We start from the raw sequence: 20513 nt of genomic DNA on the forward strand, positions 1-20513 counted from the left end.
AACGTATAGGTTTCAACTGAAATAGGGAGATTCGTAAGATTAATTTAATCGTGAATATACTGTAAGCATTTATAACTAAATCTTTCACAAACCCAAGGGACAATATTGGCATAAAAAAAACCTTTCACTTTCGTACCATAAAGTCGCACATTTGGCGACCAGATGACAACTTTCCCAATCTCTTTGATATACTCCGTATGTGACTTTCCAGTATTTTTCTATCTATTGTTTCTATCACTTTCAACTGTCACCGTAAAAACTACCCTCTACTAACCTGATCATTTCCAGATCTAAGAATTATAAAAAATTATCTACCGCGCTAACATCCCTCCTACATTTTCGCGACTAATCCATCTTGTTAAACAATTCTTCCACTTTGTATCCTGAATAAATCCCAATGCATTATCAAGCTCCTATCCTTGATAAAAATTCCTTTTTGCTCCTCCTATCGCCAACTATCAAAATATCCGAAAACCATTTCTTCAGTCTGACACGATCTTTTCGCTGATACACACTAGGTTCCAGAATATCATCGTTAACAACTATGTATCGAAAACAAACATCAAGCAACTCAACGGAACTAATTCGAAACCAATTTTACTGATTCTAGAATATATTTTTGTAAACAGTATTCGGTGAGTTGATCAATTATCTAACTCGCAAATCACCTGTAATACTTTAATTAGAATTGCAGGAGTTCACGTTCTGCAAAACTACCAATTTTCAATCATATAAAAAATTGTTTTCACACTTTTAACACCAAATTAAAACTACGGTAATATTTTTGGTAATTCCTAAGCGAAGGTACGGCGAAATAAATAAATAAATAAAATTATCCCACGTCGTTAAAGCGAGGAATGAAATTTTTTCCGTCTCTCCCTTAAACTGTGCGCTTCTCTGTATGTGAGACGATTCATCTTTCGCAGTGTTTCGCGACTGCGTCCCGAAGCTTGGACCAGCTTATTGACGGGAAAGTTACGGGAGTGGTTTCTAAACCGGCGCAACGCTGCTCTCGAGTTCACGAACATCGCGCACTCTGCTGTAAGCAAGTTCCATGCTTAAAGTTTGTACATACACGTCTCCGACAGTTCTTGTCCGGCTTGCAGCACGGAAGCACGCGAACTTGTGGCCTGAAACTAACCGCGTCTCGAAGCATGCTTCCGGCTTCTCAATTTCCGCAAAAGACATTCCCGTGGATAATAAAGGAGAGAAAAGTATTATATTTCAACTGAAATCAGAGTGAAGCTTGTACGGAACATGCTGCTGAAATTTTAGTGCTTGTATCTTTTATTTTTCGGTCATCGTGACATTCACTGCCGTTTCAACGAGATGGACACATTTTTTCAATGAATTTAGCCGCACGTAAATTCTCTCAACGAGCTTTTTTGTTGGTAAAGCGATTAAAATATATTCGTATTAGAATAAATTGTGAGTATAAATAACGAGTTTAACGATAAATAATTAAGAATTGCTTCACAATTTTATAAGTAAATCCGTCAGGGTTTCTCACGTACGAAATATCCACGGAAATATCGTTTCTGATTGAATTTCTACGTAAATCCTTTGTCGATATTTTGTAACAGTATAAGTATTGATAATTGGAAATTATTGGCCGGTTACTTTTACTCTTGATTAGAATATCAGATTAGTGATCAACGATTATTGAAAACACTTCTTTGAACCATTGCTCGACAATTTTCGATCACCTCAAAGTAACTTTCGCACCGGATTCGCACATTTATTGTCTGCGTTTCTGCCAGCGAAGTGCTTGACCGTCGTTCTCTACTCTTGGGTTTAACTGTCAGTTACTTAAACTCCGTTTTATACCTGTAGGCGAGTATAGCTATGAAAACTGTGGCTTTCAAGGTTGAGCGGTGGGGATAAATTTAGTGTGAGTGAATAGCTGGAAGGCAGCCGGTTTATGTAGATGGGATGTCGATATATTTTTGCTTTACGGAAATAGAAGGTTCGTAAATTTTAAGGATGATTAGACATTTAACCCAGCAGTAGGAACCGCATCGCGAGTCGGCCAAAAAAGTGAGTGAATTCCATTCGACATTGGATTTATAAAATATGAGCTGATGTTTCTTGCAAGAATATTTTTTGAACATCCGAGAGGAAACCCTGCGTCTTAATTGCTCAAGCCTCAAAAGTCCTAATGATATTAACGTAGAACGCAATGTGAATCACAATTCACTCAGGAGCTACCATGTGGCCGCCTGCATGATAGTGAAAGGATAAGCTTATATATAGATTTTATAACCTGTTATTGCTTGAGCGAGCAAAGCAAATCGACGACAGCGCTCTAGGTGTCGAAAATAGGCGTTTTTAAAGGATCTTTCCACCAGTCTTCATACTTACGTTACAATAAGCATATGAAAAGTACTTTAGATCCGGAATAGGACGTCTTTAAAACCTCTGCATGTAAAATGTCATAACAATTAATGCTTGTTGAATGACTAATTTTCATGAAACGGACACAGTTCGATTGATCGAATATTTTAGTTCATTGAAAAATAAATTTCGTGAAAAAATTCAAAGCACCCCGAAACGTTTGACGAAAGTTGTAGATTTGAAAAACAGATTTTAATACATATTTGATAAAACTGTAATCATAAGTGAAGTGTGTAATGAGAAACGCCGAGTATAATCTATTTGACCGGATATAACAATCAACAAAATTATCATACGTCCGCTGAATGACCACATTGCATACTTATCAACCAACGAGTCGTCGTTTCATAATGAGAAAAAGATTAACTTATCATACATTGTATTTCAGTACTTTTGAAAGAGAAAAAGTCGTTGAATAAGCTTTCACGTGAGATGTGTAGTGCACACAGAACTAAAATATATAATCTGTATAATAGGATGCGATGATTCACGTGAGGTCCGTGCATGAAAAAGGCACCTCTCCCAAGGTTCTAAACACGATTCGAGAGCCAAAACGCACTAAACTCAAGGTTATGTTTAATGTTTACAGTTTCTTTACAGCAGGCACGAAATTTTCACCCGGGTAATTTTGCTAATAGCACTTTTACCGACTGTTGTATCTTGACCATGTAGTGTAAATGAACTATATTTACTATACATGCGCTTCTCCTCCTCTGCCGTTCTGTCCCCGTTATACTGAACCGCTTTCACGCGACACGCGCTCGGCCGTTTTCAGTCACGTTCGCAATCATTTTTCACCTTTTTCGCAGCGTTTTAACGCAAAATGTGAATATACGTTTCGTAGAACTATACTTTTACTTTCAAAATACTTTTGAAAAATTTAAATCGCAACATCCATGACGCATCCCGGCATAGGTACTGCAAGATGGTGCGATAAAAAATTCAAATTGCAATTGTGTAAAAACTAATGATCCGACAGCGTCTGTTTTATGCGCACGTAAAGTACATGTTAATTGCTTCTATTTCGCGGAGGACCCGCGCTACAACTTGAAAAATAGCAGAGTTATCAATTTTTGTTTTTTTTTTTTTTCAATTTTTCTCCGTTATTAATGATCCAATCGAGTCGTCCCAATGCTAATTTCGTTCGCATTTTGACTCTTTACAATCCACCTCTCTGTAAGATCAAGATTGTTTCATTAGTTTTGATTTAATTAGTAAAAAATAACGGAAATACATGATATTTGCTTTTAAATATTTATAACGAATTAATAAATGATCGTTGCGAATAGAAAATATGACAGAATATAATTACGAACTGTATTTCATGCGTGATTGCACAGTCGGTATCCTGCTAGTATTTTTGTCACAGAATCACTCATGTTCTGCTCTGTTGATTGGCCCATCAACGGACCTCAGTATCCCAAAGTAACTGTTTCAGGATTTCGTTACATAATCCGACGTCTAATTTATGGAGAAAATCTACCTACCCATCAGGAATCCAACTCTGACGTGCCTCGATATATCCACGGGTGCAGAAGAGCTCTGAACGCGGAGAAATGTTTTGTGGCCCAAGATTCTGGTACTTGGCCCAATGCATCTGCCGAAGGCCCGCGTTCTCAGCGATCCTCATATTATCGACGCTCTTCGCAGCACAGTATCTAATTTCGGACAGCTTCGTTTACCTGAATCGCTACCAAGATGAACCTTACATATCTTCCAACATGTCTGAAGGTACGAAACACGTTCGTCGTAAATATATACTCACTGCCTTGTTTTCATAAAATGAAATGTTACGAAGCATGAGTCCTATGAACAGCGGGTTATCACGAGGCTTATCTGAAACGTAAAACTTCACAGTAACGTGAGCGCGATTAATTTATAGAGAATGCGAATCAGTATAAATTAGCGTGCCACCGTGACGATAAGCATTGATGGTATGCGTCGAAACGTAATCAGCTCTGCATAATTGAGAAGTCGCTGTAGAATTCAGTCACATCGACTTTAACGCGTAATCGATTACTCACCCACTAGAATCGTGCAAAAGGTGGAGCTTCCCATGGTAGTGATAGGTCATTTCATCAATATATACAGGGTGTTCCAAATTAAAAAACGCATTACGTTTCCAGCCGACCTAATGGTTTAATTGGTAAATGTGTCATACAACAGTTGTGTGCTTCAGAGGCGGACATATCAACAATTTTTTTCATGCGGCCGAGCATAATAACTGGTGATGCTGTGGAGGATGGACCAGTTTTTTTCTTTTTTATGAAATCATACATTTTTATTTTAACTCAAATATTCTGTATTCGAAAATGTACAAGATTCTCGCGAATTTTAATTTTTTTTTTATAGGTAATAGTTCGTGAGATACAATACAAATGTATGATTCAATTTAAAAACACTGGTCCATCCTCCACGGCATAACCAGTTATGATGCTCGACAGCATTAAAACATTCTCCACGTGTCCCCCTGTGAACCATATAACTTTTGTAGGACACATTTTCCAATTGGACCATTAGATTGGCTGAAAATGTAATGCGTCTTTTAAATTGGGACGCCCTGTATAGCGATACCACACGCAAGTTAATATTTTATTTCTTACCCCAGGAAAGGGCAGAGGCTTCCTCGTGTCCAATTCAAAATGTCGGATCCCAGAGAGAGATCCTTTGGATCCGTGGATTCGTCAATTTGTGACTAAGGAAAAATTTGAACCCTGTACGAAGACGGCGTTATTAACCAGAATAGTCCAGATGCGGAACGGCGAACTGGCGTTGAGAGTAAACTTGAACTTGGCCAAGAATTATGTCGACCTGTCCTGCTGCTGGGCTCCGATTCACAGACCGAAGCCTTCGGAAACTCCAGATCGTAATATTGACTCTGAAATAAGGTAAATCGTAATTATTTCTACAATTATTATTCCTCGCCTCATTCTCTCGGTTATGATACTCGGCAAGCCAAGATAATACCCGTCGTTACAGTAGACCTTTTCGTTATTAATTCAACGAGCTCCAATTTAGACCACAATTGTACGTAACCAGCGTAGTCTCAGGTCACGGGCACGCATTGATTATAGTCATTGAATAAATGGCCAGCGTTTGCTTTCATTGCTCGACGTTCCTCGCGGAAATTTATTAGCGAAATCTACTCGAAAGTGATTAAAAAAACTTTTGTTGATTCCCGAACGTGAGATATTGTTGTACAATCATATTCGAATAAATTATAGGAGAAGAAAAATATCCCATAATACTCTGACCGAGGTATAAAACAGGGTAAACAGTTAGCTGTCTGGTAGAAAAAACAACCGTCTAAATAATATCGTTATGTATTCCGTTTCAGTCTGGGTTCCTGCACGGAGTTCAAAGACGAAGCGATTATTCCTGCCAAGGTGGAGGTCATCTTGGTGAAATGCAAAGCGAGGGAGATGAGGCCCCGAACGAAGAAGAATACGAGAACGGTGTACGAGAACGTTCATCCGCTATTGCGACCGGAAATGGTCAGCGAAAAACTCTCGCAGAGAAAGAGGTCAAACGGCACAAGAAAGCTGAGCGTCCTTCTGCTGGGAATCGATAACGTAGCGCGTTGGAACTTGGAACGTTCGATGCCGATTACTTCGCGGCACTTGAAAGACACCGGATGGATCGAGCTCCAGGGATACAACAAGGTGGGTGAGAACACGTTCCCGAATCTGATGGCGATGCTGACTGGCATGAACAATTCCCAAGCCATGAAGGTGTGCAAACCGACCGAGTCCTTCGGCCTCGACAACTGCCCGATGATATGGTACTCCTTTAAAAACACGAGCTACGTAACCGCCTACGGAGAAGACACGGCCGAGATAAGCACCTTCCACTACAACAAAGCGGGCTTCGTCAATCCTCCGACCGACTTCTACCTCCGTCCCTACATTATCGCGGCGGAAAAGTACCTTCCGCTAAAAAGGCACCTGGACAACAACTACTACTGCACCGGCCCCGATCTCAGCGCCATCAGGGTCTTCAATTACGCGTTGGACTTTGCGAAGACCTTCATCGGGGTTCCGTACTTCGGTTTCTTCTGGACGAACAGCATGAGCCACGATAACATTAACGGTGTATCCGCAGTCGACAACAAGATACGAGAGATCCTTCAGCGGCTTGACTACGAGGGCGTTCTCAATGATTCGATGGTGATTTTCCTCAGCGATCACGGTACGAGATACGGCTTGTTTAGAGAGACCATTCACGGCTGGTACGAGGATAAACTGCCCTTCAACTACGTTTGGCTACCCGAGTGGTTCAAGGTGGATAACGTGGACGCCCTCGAGGCCCTTCGAGCTAACGGAAGGACTCTAACATCGCCGTTCGACCTTTACGAGACCTTGAGGGACATCCTGGCTCGGGCTGGAGGCGAGGCTGAAGCAAGTTCGGGTTGCCCGCACTGTCAGTCTCTCTTCAGCCAGACGAAAAAGGAAAGAGGTTGCGAGGATGTGGGAGTCAGTCGTCTTTGGTGCGCGTGTACGATGTTCGGTAATAACGGTGTCAGTAATGAATTAGCCCATGAGACTGCTAACAAGATCGTCAGTTACATTGACAGTAACGTTCAGCGATACAGGAACTCCGGGGGGAAGAGGATCTGCTACAAACTAAGACTGAAAAAGATTCTCAGGGTCACCGAGATGCTAGAGTCCGTTTCGTCGAACGGCACTGTCGGATACAGGCAGTTTTTGTACCACCTCCAAGTCACACCGGGAGATGGAAAATTCGAAGCTGTGATACGGTACGACGAGGACGGAAGTTTGACTATAGTTGACAACGAAGTCACCCGAATAAATTCGTACGCGAGTACCGCTGGATGTCTTCACGCTGGACCGAAACAGTTTTGCTATTGTGATTAACCTTCACCGATGGACAGAACTTTATGTTCTAACAAAAATGAGAAAATTATTCTCCGCTACAAGTACTTCAAGGTAAATGCTATTTGTAGAGGTGTACTGAAAGACGTCGGTCAATTTTCCGACCGTTTTCTCAACTTTACAACTTTCGCAGTGCGTGTGAATTACACCATATTGATAGACTAATTGCAGTACCTGTAGTATAATGAGTACAAAATAATATCCTTATTGTTAGTTAAAAATCTCATCTACGTTATTTCACTAATCGTAATTAGCTGTAAAATTATTAGTGATAGTCAGTAAGTAAGTAGAACTGTTATTTGTGTAAGTGACAGACGTTGTTGGTGAGAAGTTACCAAAACAGAATCTAATTTTTTAAAACCGCGATTTTTATAGTTGATGTGGTTGCATAAAAATTGGTAATTATTGTAAAGTATCTGTCAACGATGTATAAAGTATAATGCGACTCGCTTTTGCAATATATAGTTGTCAAGGTATCATATTGCATAAATTCATATTACGATATCACAAAAGATACGAACACATATTCCCGCTGTTTCCAAATGTGTCTTGGACTTGATTCCGTTGCTAAAATCTGGTAACATGTTGCGAACTAAATCAGCAATGACATTTGTACTTTGAAATTAATTATTGAAATCCTATGCGGACGAACCTTCAACCCGAGTCGTTACACATAAAACATTGTTATTGTGATATACCGCCCAAGTCAATCAAAGTATGTAACTAACCAAAGTTGTACGGTTATCTCATTAAATTAACTGCTGTATTCAGTATTAAATTGTTACAAAATATGCCAATAACACTGCAAGGACGTCTATATTTTTACCTATACAACAGATAATACCGTTCACTAAATTGTTAAGCGTTATGTCGAACCTAGTGTTTTATGATTCTCTACGATGATTGAATATTGACGAGAAAATTCTGATGCTTGATACATTTAATTAGAAGAAATTGAACTTGATGCTGAATAATCATGTTCCTAGTTTTTCCTAGAATTTACAAGTCAACTAATGTGATCTTTATATCTGTAAGCTATGAAACTTGCGCGCGTTAAAATGTAACTTTTACATACCAGTAAAAAAAAAAATGATTTTAATAAATACTATGAGTTCTTGTACATCCGTTGTGTGTCCATGATGTTCTCCGTTGCGACAAATAATCCAACAACCGCACTCAAACCCAGCCAAGTATGAATAGAAGTGCGAATTTCTTTTGTGTTCACACTTTCACTCCTCCAACCATCGCACGTAGAATAATATTTCTGTTTATCCCGACTAGCATCGAACACTCGCGTAGATGGTTTTGAATTTGACTGACACTGTGGTCGCGTTCACGTTCGAAACGCGATTGAACCGATCGTAAACATGATTCGTGCCTTATACCTCGTTTACCTCTTGCGTTTACACACGTCGAATATGGAAACAGACATCTAGAGGACGAACAAAGCAAAGCGACAGACTGTTACTTTCCAAAGATAAAGAAAGATTGAGAAATTTTTATACATTACGAAGAGAAATGGAATACGAAAAATCCTTCAAAAGAAAGATGTTGCTGTGGACCAGCAATTGGCTGAACCAGGAGGATCCAAACCCAGAAGAAGAGGTAAGCAAGTTCATGACTTCACTGCATCCTTACCCCTCAGACCAAGAATTCGTCTTTTCATGAATTTCAAATCCAATGCCATGGAGTTAACCTGACTGTAGATAACGGCTAAATAATCCTGAAATTCGTTAATTATAAGCCACTTCCCAACGTAGGTATACCGTAATAATCATATACTTGCACATTATTGTGTCGCTGGAATACATTTTCCCACCCAGTAAATTCGTAATATGCTTTGCAGTATGAGCGATAAGACTTACGGTCTGACATTGACATTGATATTAAAGGTCCCGTTTACTCCCGACGCAGTGGAAATTGCTCGTATTTTGGTAGCGACTGGTTACCGCGTCCGTTTCATGGACCGGTGCTTGCCGAACGAAATGTGTCCAGTCACAGGAGTTCCTGCGGATTCACCAGCGTGCCGGGTGATCATAATGTGTCCTCGTTCAGGGCTCAGAATGGAGCTGGAGGCTGCAACGTCCTCGTGCAATTGTCCACCACTTCCTTACGGCCTCGACAAATCCTGGACCGTCGGCGAACCGGGCAGTGAAGGGGTAAGGTTTAGAAACTACAAACATATTTATAATATATATCAGCATAAAACATGGTAGTCTTTCAACTTCCTCAGATGGAAGAAGCTGTAGAGTTCACAATAGCCCGAGCGAATCAGGAGATTTCAAAGAGCGTCTCGCAATTTATCGCCGGATTACTAAGAGTGACTGGAAAATTCTACAACGTGAACCAGACCGATGAGGTAAAAGTTAATACCGAATCGACCGTAGTATCAATGACAGAGGCGCAGGAGGCCCTTACACAGTCGGTGAAATCTGATTGCGAATCTTCGGTAAAGACTCCGGCTACAGCTGGCATCACGGTTGTCACCCCAAGTGCGCCTTGTATTCCAAAAGCTCCTCCGTCTGACGGGAAGACGGCAATACCCGGAAGGTCAGTCGACTTTAGAATCGAGGAGAAACGTCCTTCGTATCTCAGTACTTCATTATTACTACAAAACTGTTGTATTTTTTGTTTTCTTTTTTCGACAGGTACAGGTCTTTGGACACCTTGATCGGCTCTGGAGCTTTTGTTGACGATCTTCCGGAACCGGGGCAATTGACCCCAAAGGAAGATGGTCGCTCCGGACTAGAAACGGCCATGGATGTAGACGCTGATCCTGATGCAACCATAGTCGAGGGCCCACCCTCGGGGCACAAGAAGGTGAAAGGGAATCAGTTTCTAAAATTATTTGTGAATCAGTCCCAAACTTCAAGATTATTCTGACTTTGAGTCCATCACCATTGCTATTGTTACAACAACAGTATTATAACGCCTGATTAAGGAGCCATTCGTCATTAAGGAAGAGTACTGACGCACATCTATATTTCTACTTTTCACAGTTCATCTCAAAGTCCAGCCCTGCAGTGAATTACACTGAACAATTCCAGAGGTCGGATACATTCGTATTCGAGGAGCCGGAAGGGGGAGAAAAAAATGTGAGGCCCGAGCGGACGATAATTCGCAGCGGAACCTACTGTGTTAAGGATGGTGCTGCGAGCGACGCTGAAAAAGGTCCAAGGTTGGGTCCACCACCGAGTAGAACACTCAGCCCATTGTCGCCTGTTTTCGCACAGTCGTTGCTGCTGAATAAGTTGCAGGACATTCAGCAGGTCGTTAGTGAAATCATCGTGCTAGTCGCCGGAAATGACCAAGTCCCTTCAAGCATCGGGGACGTCTCGAAGGCCTCTAAGGCTATCCTCAACGTTGTTCAGGTAAATATATAGAAATAACGAGGGGGTAAATTGCGGTTGATATGTGGTGTCGTTGGAATGCGAGGTAAGATTCTATGGAAAGCTTCGAAGATGAAGGAATACTGTTACCAATACCGTTAAATTAAAGAAGTGAAATCGCGCCCCGGCGACAAGGGTGGCATAACTAAAAAATTGTCATTTTTCAGTAGAAGCAAATAACTATGAGTAAAGGCCTTGCATGCTTATGGAAGTTACCTCTGCTCTGTGACGACCAATTTTTCAACTACCAAAATTTCCCTTTTCCAGCATATCAATTCAACCTTTGCGACTCCAAACATGGTCCGAATTAAAAAATGTCAATTTTTGAGTTGTGTTAGGCTTGTCGCCGGGGTGCGTAATAAGTAAATAGTTTGCATGTACGAAAAACGTAAGGAAATTCGTCACAAGTCTTAGGCAGCTCTAATCCTAAGTGTGCAAAGCGGGAAGCCGATGAAATTCGGAGATTTATTTCAGCAGAGGGTGTCTGACAATGTTCGCCCGATCCGGTGCTTATCGGACTTCGGAAGTGTTCCTAATTTGACGCGTGATGGTACGACATCCCGGTCGATTGCTAGACCTCAAATGCGAAGATACGCCACGACGTTAGCCGCGCCAGCAACGCCAACGTCCTCGAGGCGCGACGGAGCCTCTCTCTCAAAAAGAGCCTCGACCACAGCGTTGTCGAATCCTGCAGGAACAGCCGGAAAAACCCAAAGGACTTCCAGAGGTGGGGCCAATCGACTAGCTGCTCCTGCAAGCGGCCGTCCAACTGCGACGTCTCCAGGTTCATCGGGGGCCACGACTACAACTCGGAAACTCACACCAGTTAGAAAGTATGCCAACGTACAGTCTAGCATTCCCAAACCGAGCAGTGCGCGGAAATAATTTCATTGGATACATGCTGTTTAGTCGTATATTTGGCTTCAATTTTAGGTAATTAAGAATGAGATATATTAGAGTCGAAATGGCCTGGGTTTTGATCAAAGGTGTAGTTACTACTGATGATTGTACTCGAAATTGGTAATTTTTTTTCTTTTATACGCATATAAATTTTTCAGCAAATAAAGTTGCGCAAAATTACATCAATTTGAAAGTGGTGTAAGGGAAGAAATTTTGTAATTGACGAACGTCGTACAAAGAATAAGTACAGGGTAAGTAGATGTGAGCTGCGGTATATTCAAGTTATATCAGATCTATTAGTTAATTAGTTACAGAACTTCATATGCCGTCACAGCTTAATATTCCATGCGAAATTGTAATGCGGATAATCGTAATAATCTTCGACAAATAGTTAACGGTATTTATTATTTTCTACATCGCGATATATAATTGTTAGCATATTATCACGTAAAATCAATGAAAATCATTTTTTTTTTTCACAACGCGTTGGTTAAATGGTTGATAAATATTAATCTAAGATCCATAAAAGACGTAAATATTATTCGGGCCATTCCCCATTTCATCACTCACAGAATCACAGCCATTTAGTCAAAATATTCTATTTCGATTCTCTCCACCTCCAAATGCTTCTACTTTTTCATTTTGGTATTTACCTACCTATAATTCCAAGTTATTCATCTTTGTACCTATAAGATGTATCCCCCCTGGGTACGAGAATTATGAAATTAGGGTATCGTCGGTAGAGCGCCAAACGCGTGAAGCGGTAACATTTCGATTACTCGATTCACCGGAAGCACCATTTCCACAGGTTCCATACTCCGTTCCCACATGATGCAAAGTTTCTGTGGAGTGATTGCGGCATTGAAGAATAGGTATTCCTCTTGCAAGTAGAAATGAATCAAGAATTTTCACGCTTTCGTACAGACTTTCCATATCGCAGGTGATGTGGTTTCCAACTCTGGAAGAAACCGGGCTTGTTATTCGCGGAGTACAGTTTGGAGTATTTGCCACGGTGTTCAAGTTCGTCATTGCTCCAATACTGGTTACTTCAGAGACGATATCAAATTCATAATGTGGTTCATCACTGCTGTATTTCGAGCTCAAAGTTGATATTCTTGTGATGAAACTATCCTTGGAGCATATTGACGGGCTTCTGAGACCAGGTAAACCTGCGGCTCTTCCCAAAGTTGAATTTGGGGTAGAAGACTTTGAAACTGTGGTCGAGTTGAGGTTGGTTCTCCCTGACGATGTCATCGTACTGTTAGAACTTCCTAATAATTTGATAATTGCGTTTCTCGTAGTCGAAAAATCCCTTTGAGGCTCATCGATCGAAGATGTGATGTCCAACAATTTTTCACCTTCTCTCGCACCCTCGCATTCATTAATTGCACATCCACAGGCCCCTTCGCATGCACAATTTTCTGGCTCAATGTTGACGACATCTCCTCTTTCTTCTGACTTTTCTTCGTATTCTGGATTCATGTCCCTTGATGCATCTTGAGAGCGGAGTTGCTGCAGAGTAGAATTTTCTGTTAATCCTGTGATGTAAGATTGCAGATACGCACCAAGCGTTTGCGCTTCCAATGACGAAGGGGGTCCGTCTGCTGGTGGCTCCTCTGATGCTGGTAGTGAAGTTGCATTTGTGCTAGTCTCGTTAATCCATGAGTACCGAGCCCTGCTACCTTCCATACTCGTCACGTATTCCCCCTCTTCTGATTCGGAAATATAAATAGCAGCCTAATTACTTTAGTAATTCGATTATTACACTGAAAGTGGAGACACTGCAAGACTGTGTTTACAAAAGAAAATGAAATTGCCAAGAAAATGTGAAATCGACTGTATCAGTACCGTTATAAAATGTTGGCGAAGCTGTGACAGGAATTAAAATATTTCGAAGCGTTGTCCCTGGTGGAGTAACGTACGCCGGTGGTGGACTTTCGGGAATTGATTGTCTGATTTCATTTAGCACAGGCGTAGTTTGGCTGCAGTTACTTATACTTGCGTCATCCCGGACTAGCAGAGATGTGGACTGTGTTTCTAAATCATTGCTTCAGCATGTTAAGAAAAAGACATGTATGAATGTGAAATTACGCTTAGAGACATTTTTTCATCTATGAATCTACTGTAAATATATTGATAGGATACTCACGAGTGTTGATTCGGCGTACTTCTGCTGCGAGGTTGTCTGTAGGACGACTTTTTTCGCTTGCGCCTAGTACCCTCTGATTCCAGTCCAATCTTTACAACCTCGTCATAACCTGGAGGAGCTTCATAGACTGGCGGATCATCTGATACAGTGATCTCGTCAATTCGTGCTCCATCTGTAATATCAAAAACTGTCCAAAATAAGCATATGATATTTTATGTTAATATTAGATTGATTGACTTTCTAAGCTGCGATACCTAGGAGCTCGCTAATTGTCTGCAAGCGTGACTGTAATTCTCTCTGTTGACGAGCACGAGCACCCATTCTATAAAGTAAGACAATCAGTGCAGATATTAATATGATAAGTCCAAGACTGCTAGCTACAAATACTAAAGTAGCTGTTTTCAGGTCTGGATATCGATCGATCTTCGGAAAGTAGTAGTTTGCCTTGTTCACGTGCCACTTTCCATCTTGTGGCTCTATTCCCCAGTCTGTAGAAGATTCAGAACTTATTTTATTTAGCTTTCTTTGCATTCATGCAACTGAACAATGAAAAGATATGTAGCAGTACTGATTATAGTTATATTATTAAAGCGCCAGTTACTTCTGAAACAAGTTGTTGGCTCATCACTGTCATCCCCGCAGTGATCGAACCCATCACAATTAAGTTGACTTGGTATGCATCTGTGGTTTTGACACAGAAAATCTGATCCCGTGAAACAATCTGTTAAAAATCGTACAAGCAACAATAAGGATGTAGATGTAAAAAAAGTAGACATATATATAGATGTGAACAATTTATTTTTACCTGTGTAACTGAACGCAGAATACGCTATAGCGAGCCTAGAAGTGGGACCAAAAGTTCCTCTCAGGCTAACATGAAAGCCGCTTGCAACTGGGGCAATGTGCTCTCTTAATCTAGGAGGTTGTAACTGACTCGCAGGATGCCGAAGAATCTCCAAAGGAGAAAGTGCAGATGTGGGTCCTTGCTTAATCGTCAGTTCTGTGGTGCCAGCTGTAAATTTGAACAATTATATGGAATATGCAAAACTACGAATACGAAAAAATAGGGTTTACTTGGTTTTCTGTTTACACACCATTTTCAGCATGCAGAGAAAAGGCTTACCCATGTCAGCAAAGGTGACCACCTTCAAATACATATGAGTTTTCATGTGGAGAAAATTTTTTGGAGGTCTGATCAACCAGACACAATCGTAGGTCTTCGCTCCTTGATTGACCATGTCCATCATTGTAATGGCTCCGCCCAAATTCTCAACGTACCCTCCGCAATCAGTGATGGGTTGTATTGACTTGTCGTATAAATGACCAATGACAAAGGAATAGAATGCTTTGTAGCCCAGACCAGTTCCTCCATTCGCATAAAATCTTATGAGAAGTGACGGTCCAGAGCTGACTATAACCGGTGGTCGAAATCTAGCACCGCTGCTAACATCCAGACGCTGTCCATTCCAGTCGTAAAACTATGGATTGAAATTGCAAACGTTAAACTCTTCAAGGATATGGCACTGACAAATTATGATCAAATACCCTTTCTCACCTCAACGATAGAAACTGTAGCGAGTTGAAAATCACTAAAGAGTACCCTGACTCGACAAGAAGGAGCTTCTGCTGCACATGTTATTATGTATTCCATTCCTAAATCCCTTGGATAACGCGCCGGAAAAAATGGTGAAGTTAGTATACCACCACCAGTGTTGTTTAGTGTTTTTGCGACTCCGGTCACTATATCAGCACCTGTCAAGTGTAACCTATTCCCTGAAAAAATGACTTCGTTAAATTATAATAATGGGAGATAAACCTTTGAATTTATTGTAGATGAGTTATCGACTCACTCTCAGCTGTATATTCCATTGCAAAAGCATGCTTGTGTGATTTGCTGTACAACAAAGTGATAGATAACGTACGCGTGCTAGATCTGTACGTGAGAGGTGTGTACAAGCCGCAAAACGGTGTACCAGATACATCTTCGTATGGAGGTTCTGCGATCCAGACGTAATCGCACCTAATGAAATGAATTAAGATATTGGCGGCGATTGATTGTAAAGTTGGTGTTGTAACGTACCTGCAGGGGTTGTCTATCGTCATACTTCCATCTCCACAGTGGTGAGATAGTTCAAGGTGTTTAAATGTCACGGTGATGATACAAGATGGACAAGAAACGAGTTCCAAACTGCACTGATTGTGTGAACTGTTGGTGACGTAAGCTCGTGATGTTTGTTGTCTGGGTGCATTTTTGACAAACGTAACATTTTTCGCATAAAGAATACCTCGCTCCCCGAGTTCCAAATAAAGTCGTCGCCCGTTGTTTTGCCCACAGATGTCTTGGTTTCGAACAAAGTTACTTGCACAGGTCGAAAGAATAGTGAATGCGCCGATGGCTGTGTTTAAATGAAATTGATGAACTTTTCATTACAATTGAGAGATAGTAGAGTATTAAATGGATTACTTTATCTTACATAGAAAACAATTTTTCTATAGCTGTCGCAATACAGATCAAAATCAATATTTAAATGAAATGGAATTGTTTCCGAGTTTTTCAACGAGTATTTATTCAAGCTTGATAGTTACGAGAAATTTGATACGAAAAAAACCACTACTTTGCATAAATAAAAATTAATCTTACATACCGCAAAACAAATAAAACATATCCAGAAGAGCGAATCAGACAATCTGTCGGCTGGGAAGCCAGACATGATTCTGTTTAATTTTATTAGCCATACTGCAGAGTAACGTACATTGTATAATGGCTTATAAAGCTTCTATGGATTCTTTTACGCATAACTAAAATTCTCTTCAACAGCCACTTGTCTGTACACTTTAAAATAAACCTGGCTTCTTTGAAATAAATCAGTATTCATTATTGATTGTGAGCGTTTCAGATGCGTTTATAGTAATCTATTAAACTGTTGCGAAATAGCAATTCAAAACCATTCGTAAACGTATTAAACGTACTTATTTCTTTTATTTTTCATTTGTAAGCGAAACTTATTGATTACTTAAAATTAAAACACGAGTTTCATCTTATAGTTCACAGTTATTGGTTTGCATTACTAAAACTCCATCAACATATCTGCAACATAAAATGACATTTATACAATAATAATATATTATATCAGTCACAAAAGATACGAGAAAATAAAAAATTACCACTCTGCAAAATCTTCTGTCCTTTTGAAGCATCTTCCAAATTCCTTAAAAATTCTTGAAAAACATGAACAGATTTGTTCAAGCTAGTTTTTTTATAGTCCTTGATTTTTCTCCTAGTGTTTGATTCTTGGATAGAGTCTTCTTTGGCGTCGAATGCATTGATTTCCTCGATTAGCAAGTTTATCGTTGGTACAGTTAACGGGTTAAATTTACCAACAGCTTTTGGGCTAAACGGCACACTAACTTTACCCGATTTTGGATGAATACAGAACGGCGATTTCAAAAGATGGTTCATTCCCTTGGTCACGTTAATATCCAATCTCGGATACGCGTACTGGATCATTATTTCCTCCAGAAGATGATTCAGACGCCATTTTTTACCCTTTAAAGAAGAAATGAGTTTTTTTTAATAACATCAAGAAAATTGAAAATACTACATTGTACAAAATGTAATCATCCTACCGTTTGTTTCTCGACTTGGTAGCAGGCAGTGAAGGCCTCCCAACGCTCAACACTAGATGTATGTTTTTTGAATAAATCCTTGACCTGGGATCTTAAACTATCGTCAAGAATAAGTGGTAAGAATTTGGCAACACCTTCTTCTGTTCCGAGCATATTCTGCTCCTCGACGCACATTGATACGAACAGTGGTTCTATGATATTTAGTGCACGTCTGTAAGATATGAAATAAATAAACATCTGATCTAACAGATTCTTGAATGCAAATCACAAATGGAAGACTCAAGAACTCATAAGCATCCAAAACGGATTACACGCTGACCTCACAGAATGGTGTAATTTTGGGCCAGGAAAGTTGACTTTCTTGGCTTTTAGTTCTCCACCAGTAATAAGCTGTAAGTATTCGGCAACACAGCCGCGGGTCATCGAATTCAACTCGCGAGCTGATTTATCGCACACCCAGCAATGTATACCTCTTCTTCCAGAAAATACCCACAATAGATGCTCAAAGCCAAAATCCTCTGATATTAAATTTCAAGTTTTAGGTATTTATCACTTCAAGTTTCAAATCATTTTACATTAGTCATTGACAGTGCTTTACCTCTAAGTGCGGAGTCCAATATCTGGCAGGCAATCACCATGTACTTCCAGCATTTTGTACATATGTCGGCGCCTGAACAGCAGCTTCGAACATCGTCATAATCCGTCATATCTATATCAAAAACAAGTTCTCTTTCTACTGGCAGAAAACTTGAAAATTTCTTCTCATCTTTTGGGCTAAAGAGAAGTCGATCAATACATCGATTATTATTTCTACTGACGTAAAAAAAAAACAAATACTGGAAAATTCCGGATAAAAAATAATGGAAGATTGAAGAATTTTTGGTTTCGGAATTATGAGACTGGAGAGCTTGAGTAAAAAACGAATCTGACAACGAGCAGGCATAATTTGAATTGTTGAATTTAAATAATAAGTAGACCAAGGTATTTCGATTCTTACCATATATTGTATATCGCACCGATATCAATTTTAAACGGCAAGAGTCGTCTGCATTCCAGTTGTAGTTCATCTTGATTAACGAAGGAACGATATCGTATGTAGACGTCATCTCTTACGGTGAAAGAAAATTCTCTGCGTGAAAAGACGCTGGCTGAAAAGCAAAGCATGTACCGCAATCGATAAGACTTTGGATTAAAATTAAAAGAAAGACCAACAAATTTCCCTCCTACAGAAATAATAAGCCTGCGGCTAAAATTGAAAAGTTAACTTACGATCACCGTAGCTCAGCCACCTGTAGTAGTCGTGAAACGGAAAAAGCCGCTGATAGTAAAGAGGCAAAAGATCTATCAGATTCTCTATTCCCTCGGTTGACATCCTTTTAGGTTAGGCGCGTTTATTGCAGGGTCGTATCGAATCTTTTCTTCTGCATTCAATCAGCAGTTTATTCACGATATCATTCAATCACAGGACTGAAAATTAAACTCCGTCAAAATTCTTTCGCACGTTCACGAACACTGCCACAAATTAAATGCACAACAGGATTACAAATGTTACAATGTGTACACGCAATTTGACAGAATTATTTTCGCGCCAATTCCTAGCAGGTTTTTCGACCTGAACGCGATCTGTCAATCACAATCTTAACTGTTACGAATTGTCGACTCGTAATTGGCTCGATTCAGATGAATGATCCATTAGCGCCAATCACAGATCACAACTTTCGCGCTCAAAAGCAGCTGACTTTACCTTCATTAATCCCTGGCAGGCACATCCAACCGTTCATGTCAAATATCTCACATATTATAATTATAATTGCTATCTATAGCCAAGTAACTGTTTTAAATTATCATAAAACAAAATATATTTATAATAGTACAGTGTACTTTAAGCTTACTTTCTTTACACAATGCGGATGCATCCACAGACGTAATTGGATAATAACTGCATATTTTGACAACAAGGTCACATTGTAGTACGACGTATTCATGTTTATACGTATTTTGGATATGAACAGTGCGTGTAATTCTATGAATAAAATATATCATATCACCAAAGCGTCGGTACTTTGCCATAAATCATTTCAATCGTAATTACACGTTTTTTTACACCTTACCTCGTAAACTCAGGCTACATCAATTTCGCTAATCGTATTCGACTCCCTTCAAAAAAATGTCAAATTTTTTTGAGTACAGTATGGGTACGGCGATATTTTATAGGTCACGAATTAATATTCATACGTATTTATAAGTTTGATGCAGGAGTTGTTCAAAACAGCTTGTTTACATTTTCGGTAAAATAGCGATTCAATATTTTATTCAACACACCGAGATTCACCGATAAACAGCAAATTAGGTGTGTTCTTCAATCACCTACCAGTCTAAACGCGACTTACCGAATTCATATTTCATTACTGCTGTCATTTATAATGCCCCTCGTCTCTCGTGAGTGGATTTTGAACGATGATTACAAATTTTACTCACATATAAAAGTTGACCCTAAGCCTTCGCGGCATGATGAAGTTGGGGCAAAATCAGATGGAACTCTCTGGTGGATACTGGAATGCAAAAATGGGTTATCCTGTGTTTCTAAAATCAAAGAATACTTTCAAATTTGCACGTACGACCATGGTATGAAACTTGACACATGCATCAAAGACAAAACAGTTACCCAAGGTTTAATCAAGTTTGTGACTTAACAAAATCACGTTCGATGCTTGGAAAGAAGAATTAAATATTTAATATTACTGCGCAATGAAGTTTTTGGTGCTAAAAACATTGTGCTTTCAAATACTATTTTGTCAAGTACACAGTGTAACCAAATCAGTGAGAGGTCAAACATTGATCGTGAAAAATTTGAACAATATATTGGAATTTTTTTTTGTCGATTTGTTGAAACACTATGTGGAAAAAAGCGAGCCTCGACATATAACAATTGTCGGAGCATCCGCCAATGATCGCAGTAAAGCTCAACCGCTGCTCAACTTTTATCCTTACATTATGTGTACAAATATGGAAAAATGTGCTTTCTTGGAAAGGTTCAGCGACAGAACTGTTGTAATTGTATTTTTGAACAAATTCAGCGAAAAGAAGTTCCGAAAGAACGTCGATATTCTCTCACGGTGTCAAACATGCCACGTCCTCTTCGTATCCAGCACGATCATGCCG

General features: G+C 39.9%; 4 protein-coding genes and 1 long non-coding RNA gene across 15 annotated transcripts; 2 read left to right on the top strand and 3 right to left on the bottom strand.

The window, feature by feature from the left end:
* The first annotated feature begins 1066 nt into the window (after window positions 1-1066).
* Window positions 1067-8406, top strand: LOC124174898. 6 transcript variants are annotated; one of them, XM_046554518.1, is made up of 4 exons: window positions 1067-1428; window positions 3833-4125; window positions 5003-5282; window positions 5732-8406. In XM_046554518.1, the coding sequence occupies exons 2-4, from the start codon at window positions 3951-3953 to the stop codon at window positions 7266-7268; spliced, it is 1992 nt and encodes a 663-aa protein (XP_046410474.1). In that variant the 5' UTR covers window positions 1067-1428; window positions 3833-3950; the 3' UTR covers window positions 7269-8406. The 6 variants fall into 6 exon arrangements, with proteins under 6 accessions (XP_046410474.1, XP_046410479.1, XP_046410476.1 ...); XM_046554523.1 differs by having other exon boundaries at window positions 1067-1391; XM_046554520.1 differs by lacking the exon at window positions 1067-1428 and adding an exon at window positions 1877-1966.
* LOC124174915 lies at window positions 8121-9215 on the bottom strand. The gene is made up of 2 exons (XR_006869031.1): window positions 9152-9215; window positions 8121-9009 (listed from the first exon to the last, which is right to left on the bottom strand). It is a non-coding gene; the product is annotated as an uncharacterized LOC124174915 (long non-coding RNA).
* Window positions 8462-11755, top strand: LOC124174901. Of its 2 annotated transcripts, none has more exons than XM_046554535.1 (6): window positions 8462-8891; window positions 9179-9445; window positions 9520-9836; window positions 9935-10106; window positions 10286-10657; window positions 11153-11755. In XM_046554535.1, exons 1-6 carry the CDS (start codon window positions 8805-8807, stop codon window positions 11558-11560), a joined length of 1623 nt encoding a protein of 540 aa, XP_046410491.1. In that variant the 5' UTR covers window positions 8462-8804; the 3' UTR covers window positions 11561-11755. The 2 variants fall into 2 exon arrangements, with proteins under 2 accessions (XP_046410491.1, XP_046410490.1); XM_046554534.1 differs by having other exon boundaries at window positions 8463-8891; window positions 11150-11755.
* A 206-nt stretch (window positions 11756-11961) lies between these two features.
* LOC124174897 lies at window positions 11962-16511 on the bottom strand. Of its 4 annotated transcripts, none has more exons than XM_046554517.1 (11): window positions 16370-16511; window positions 15805-16120; window positions 15575-15744; window positions 15280-15497; window positions 14848-15202; window positions 14530-14736; window positions 14326-14445; window positions 13979-14212; window positions 13725-13896; window positions 13424-13623; window positions 11962-13287 (listed from the first exon to the last, which is right to left on the bottom strand). In XM_046554517.1, the coding sequence occupies exons 1-11, from the start codon at window positions 16386-16388 to the stop codon at window positions 12293-12295; spliced, it is 3006 nt and encodes a 1001-aa protein (XP_046410473.1). In that variant the 5' UTR covers window positions 16389-16511; the 3' UTR covers window positions 11962-12292. The 4 variants fall into 4 exon arrangements, with proteins under 4 accessions (XP_046410473.1, XP_046410472.1, XP_046410471.1 ...); XM_046554516.1 differs by having other exon boundaries at window positions 13725-13911; XM_046554515.1 differs by having other exon boundaries at window positions 11962-13284; window positions 13725-13911; window positions 14326-14736.
* Window positions 16512-16689: 178 nt separating this feature from the next.
* On the bottom strand, window positions 16690-18974 carry LOC124174905 (DNA primase small subunit). 2 transcript variants are annotated; one of them, XM_046554538.1, is made up of 7 exons: window positions 18621-18974; window positions 18349-18499; window positions 17950-18125; window positions 17671-17869; window positions 17352-17562; window positions 16890-17271; window positions 16690-16812 (listed from the first exon to the last, which is right to left on the bottom strand). In XM_046554538.1, the coding sequence occupies exons 1-7, from the start codon at window positions 18721-18723 to the stop codon at window positions 16793-16795; spliced, it is 1242 nt and encodes a 413-aa protein (XP_046410494.1). In that variant the 5' UTR covers window positions 18724-18974; the 3' UTR covers window positions 16690-16792. The 2 variants fall into 2 exon arrangements, with proteins under 2 accessions (XP_046410494.1, XP_046410495.1); XM_046554539.1 differs by lacking the exon at window positions 18621-18974 and having other exon boundaries at window positions 17950-18060; window positions 18349-18485.
* Window positions 18975-20513: the final 1539 nt, after the last annotated feature.

This window comes from Neodiprion fabricii, chromosome 2 (assembly GCF_021155785.1).
Source record: "Neodiprion fabricii isolate iyNeoFabr1 chromosome 2, iyNeoFabr1.1, whole genome shotgun sequence".
Lineage (NCBI taxonomy): Eukaryota > Metazoa > Arthropoda > Insecta > Hymenoptera > Diprionidae > Neodiprion > Neodiprion fabricii.

Coding starts and splice junctions, on each gene's coding strand:
- LOC124174898 (XM_046554518.1), top strand. CDS start 3,951: ATGTTTTGTGGCCCAAGATTCTGGTACTTGGCCCAATGCATCTGCCGA. Junction 4,126..5,002: donor ATCTTCCAACATGTCTGAAG/GTACGAAACACG, acceptor TTCTTACCCCAG/GAAAGGGCAGAGGCTTCCTC. Junction 5,283..5,731: donor AATATTGACTCTGAAATAAG/GTAAATCGTAAT, acceptor ATTCCGTTTCAG/TCTGGGTTCCTGCACGGAGT.
- LOC124174901 (XM_046554534.1), top strand. CDS start 8,805: ATGGAATACGAAAAATCCTTCAAAAGAAAGATGTTGCTGTGGACCAGC. Junction 9,446..9,519: donor GCGAACCGGGCAGTGAAGGG/GTAAGGTTTAGA, acceptor CAACTTCCTCAG/ATGGAAGAAGCTGTAGAGTT. Junction 10,107..10,285: donor CACCCTCGGGGCACAAGAAG/GTGAAAGGGAAT, acceptor TACTTTTCACAG/TTCATCTCAAAGTCCAGCCC.
- LOC124174897 (XM_046554514.1), bottom strand. Junction 15,745..15,804: donor ACGATAGACAACCCCTGCAG/GTACGTTACAAC, acceptor TCATTTCATTAG/GTGCGATTACGTCTGGATCG. Junction 13,288..13,423: donor TTCGCCAACATTTTATAACG/GTACTGATACAG, acceptor TTTCCGAATCAG/AAGAGGGGGAATACGTGACG.
- LOC124174905 (XM_046554538.1), bottom strand. CDS start 18,723: ATGTCAACCGAGGGAATAGAGAATCTGATAGATCTTTTGCCTCTTTAC. Junction 18,500..18,620: donor GTGGCTGAGCTACGGTGATC/GTAAGTTAACTT, acceptor TTTGCTTTTCAG/CCAGCGTCTTTTCACGCAGA. Junction 17,272..17,351: donor ACCAAGTCGAGAAACAAACG/GTAGGATGATTA, acceptor TCTTCTTTAAAG/GGTAAAAAATGGCGTCTGAA.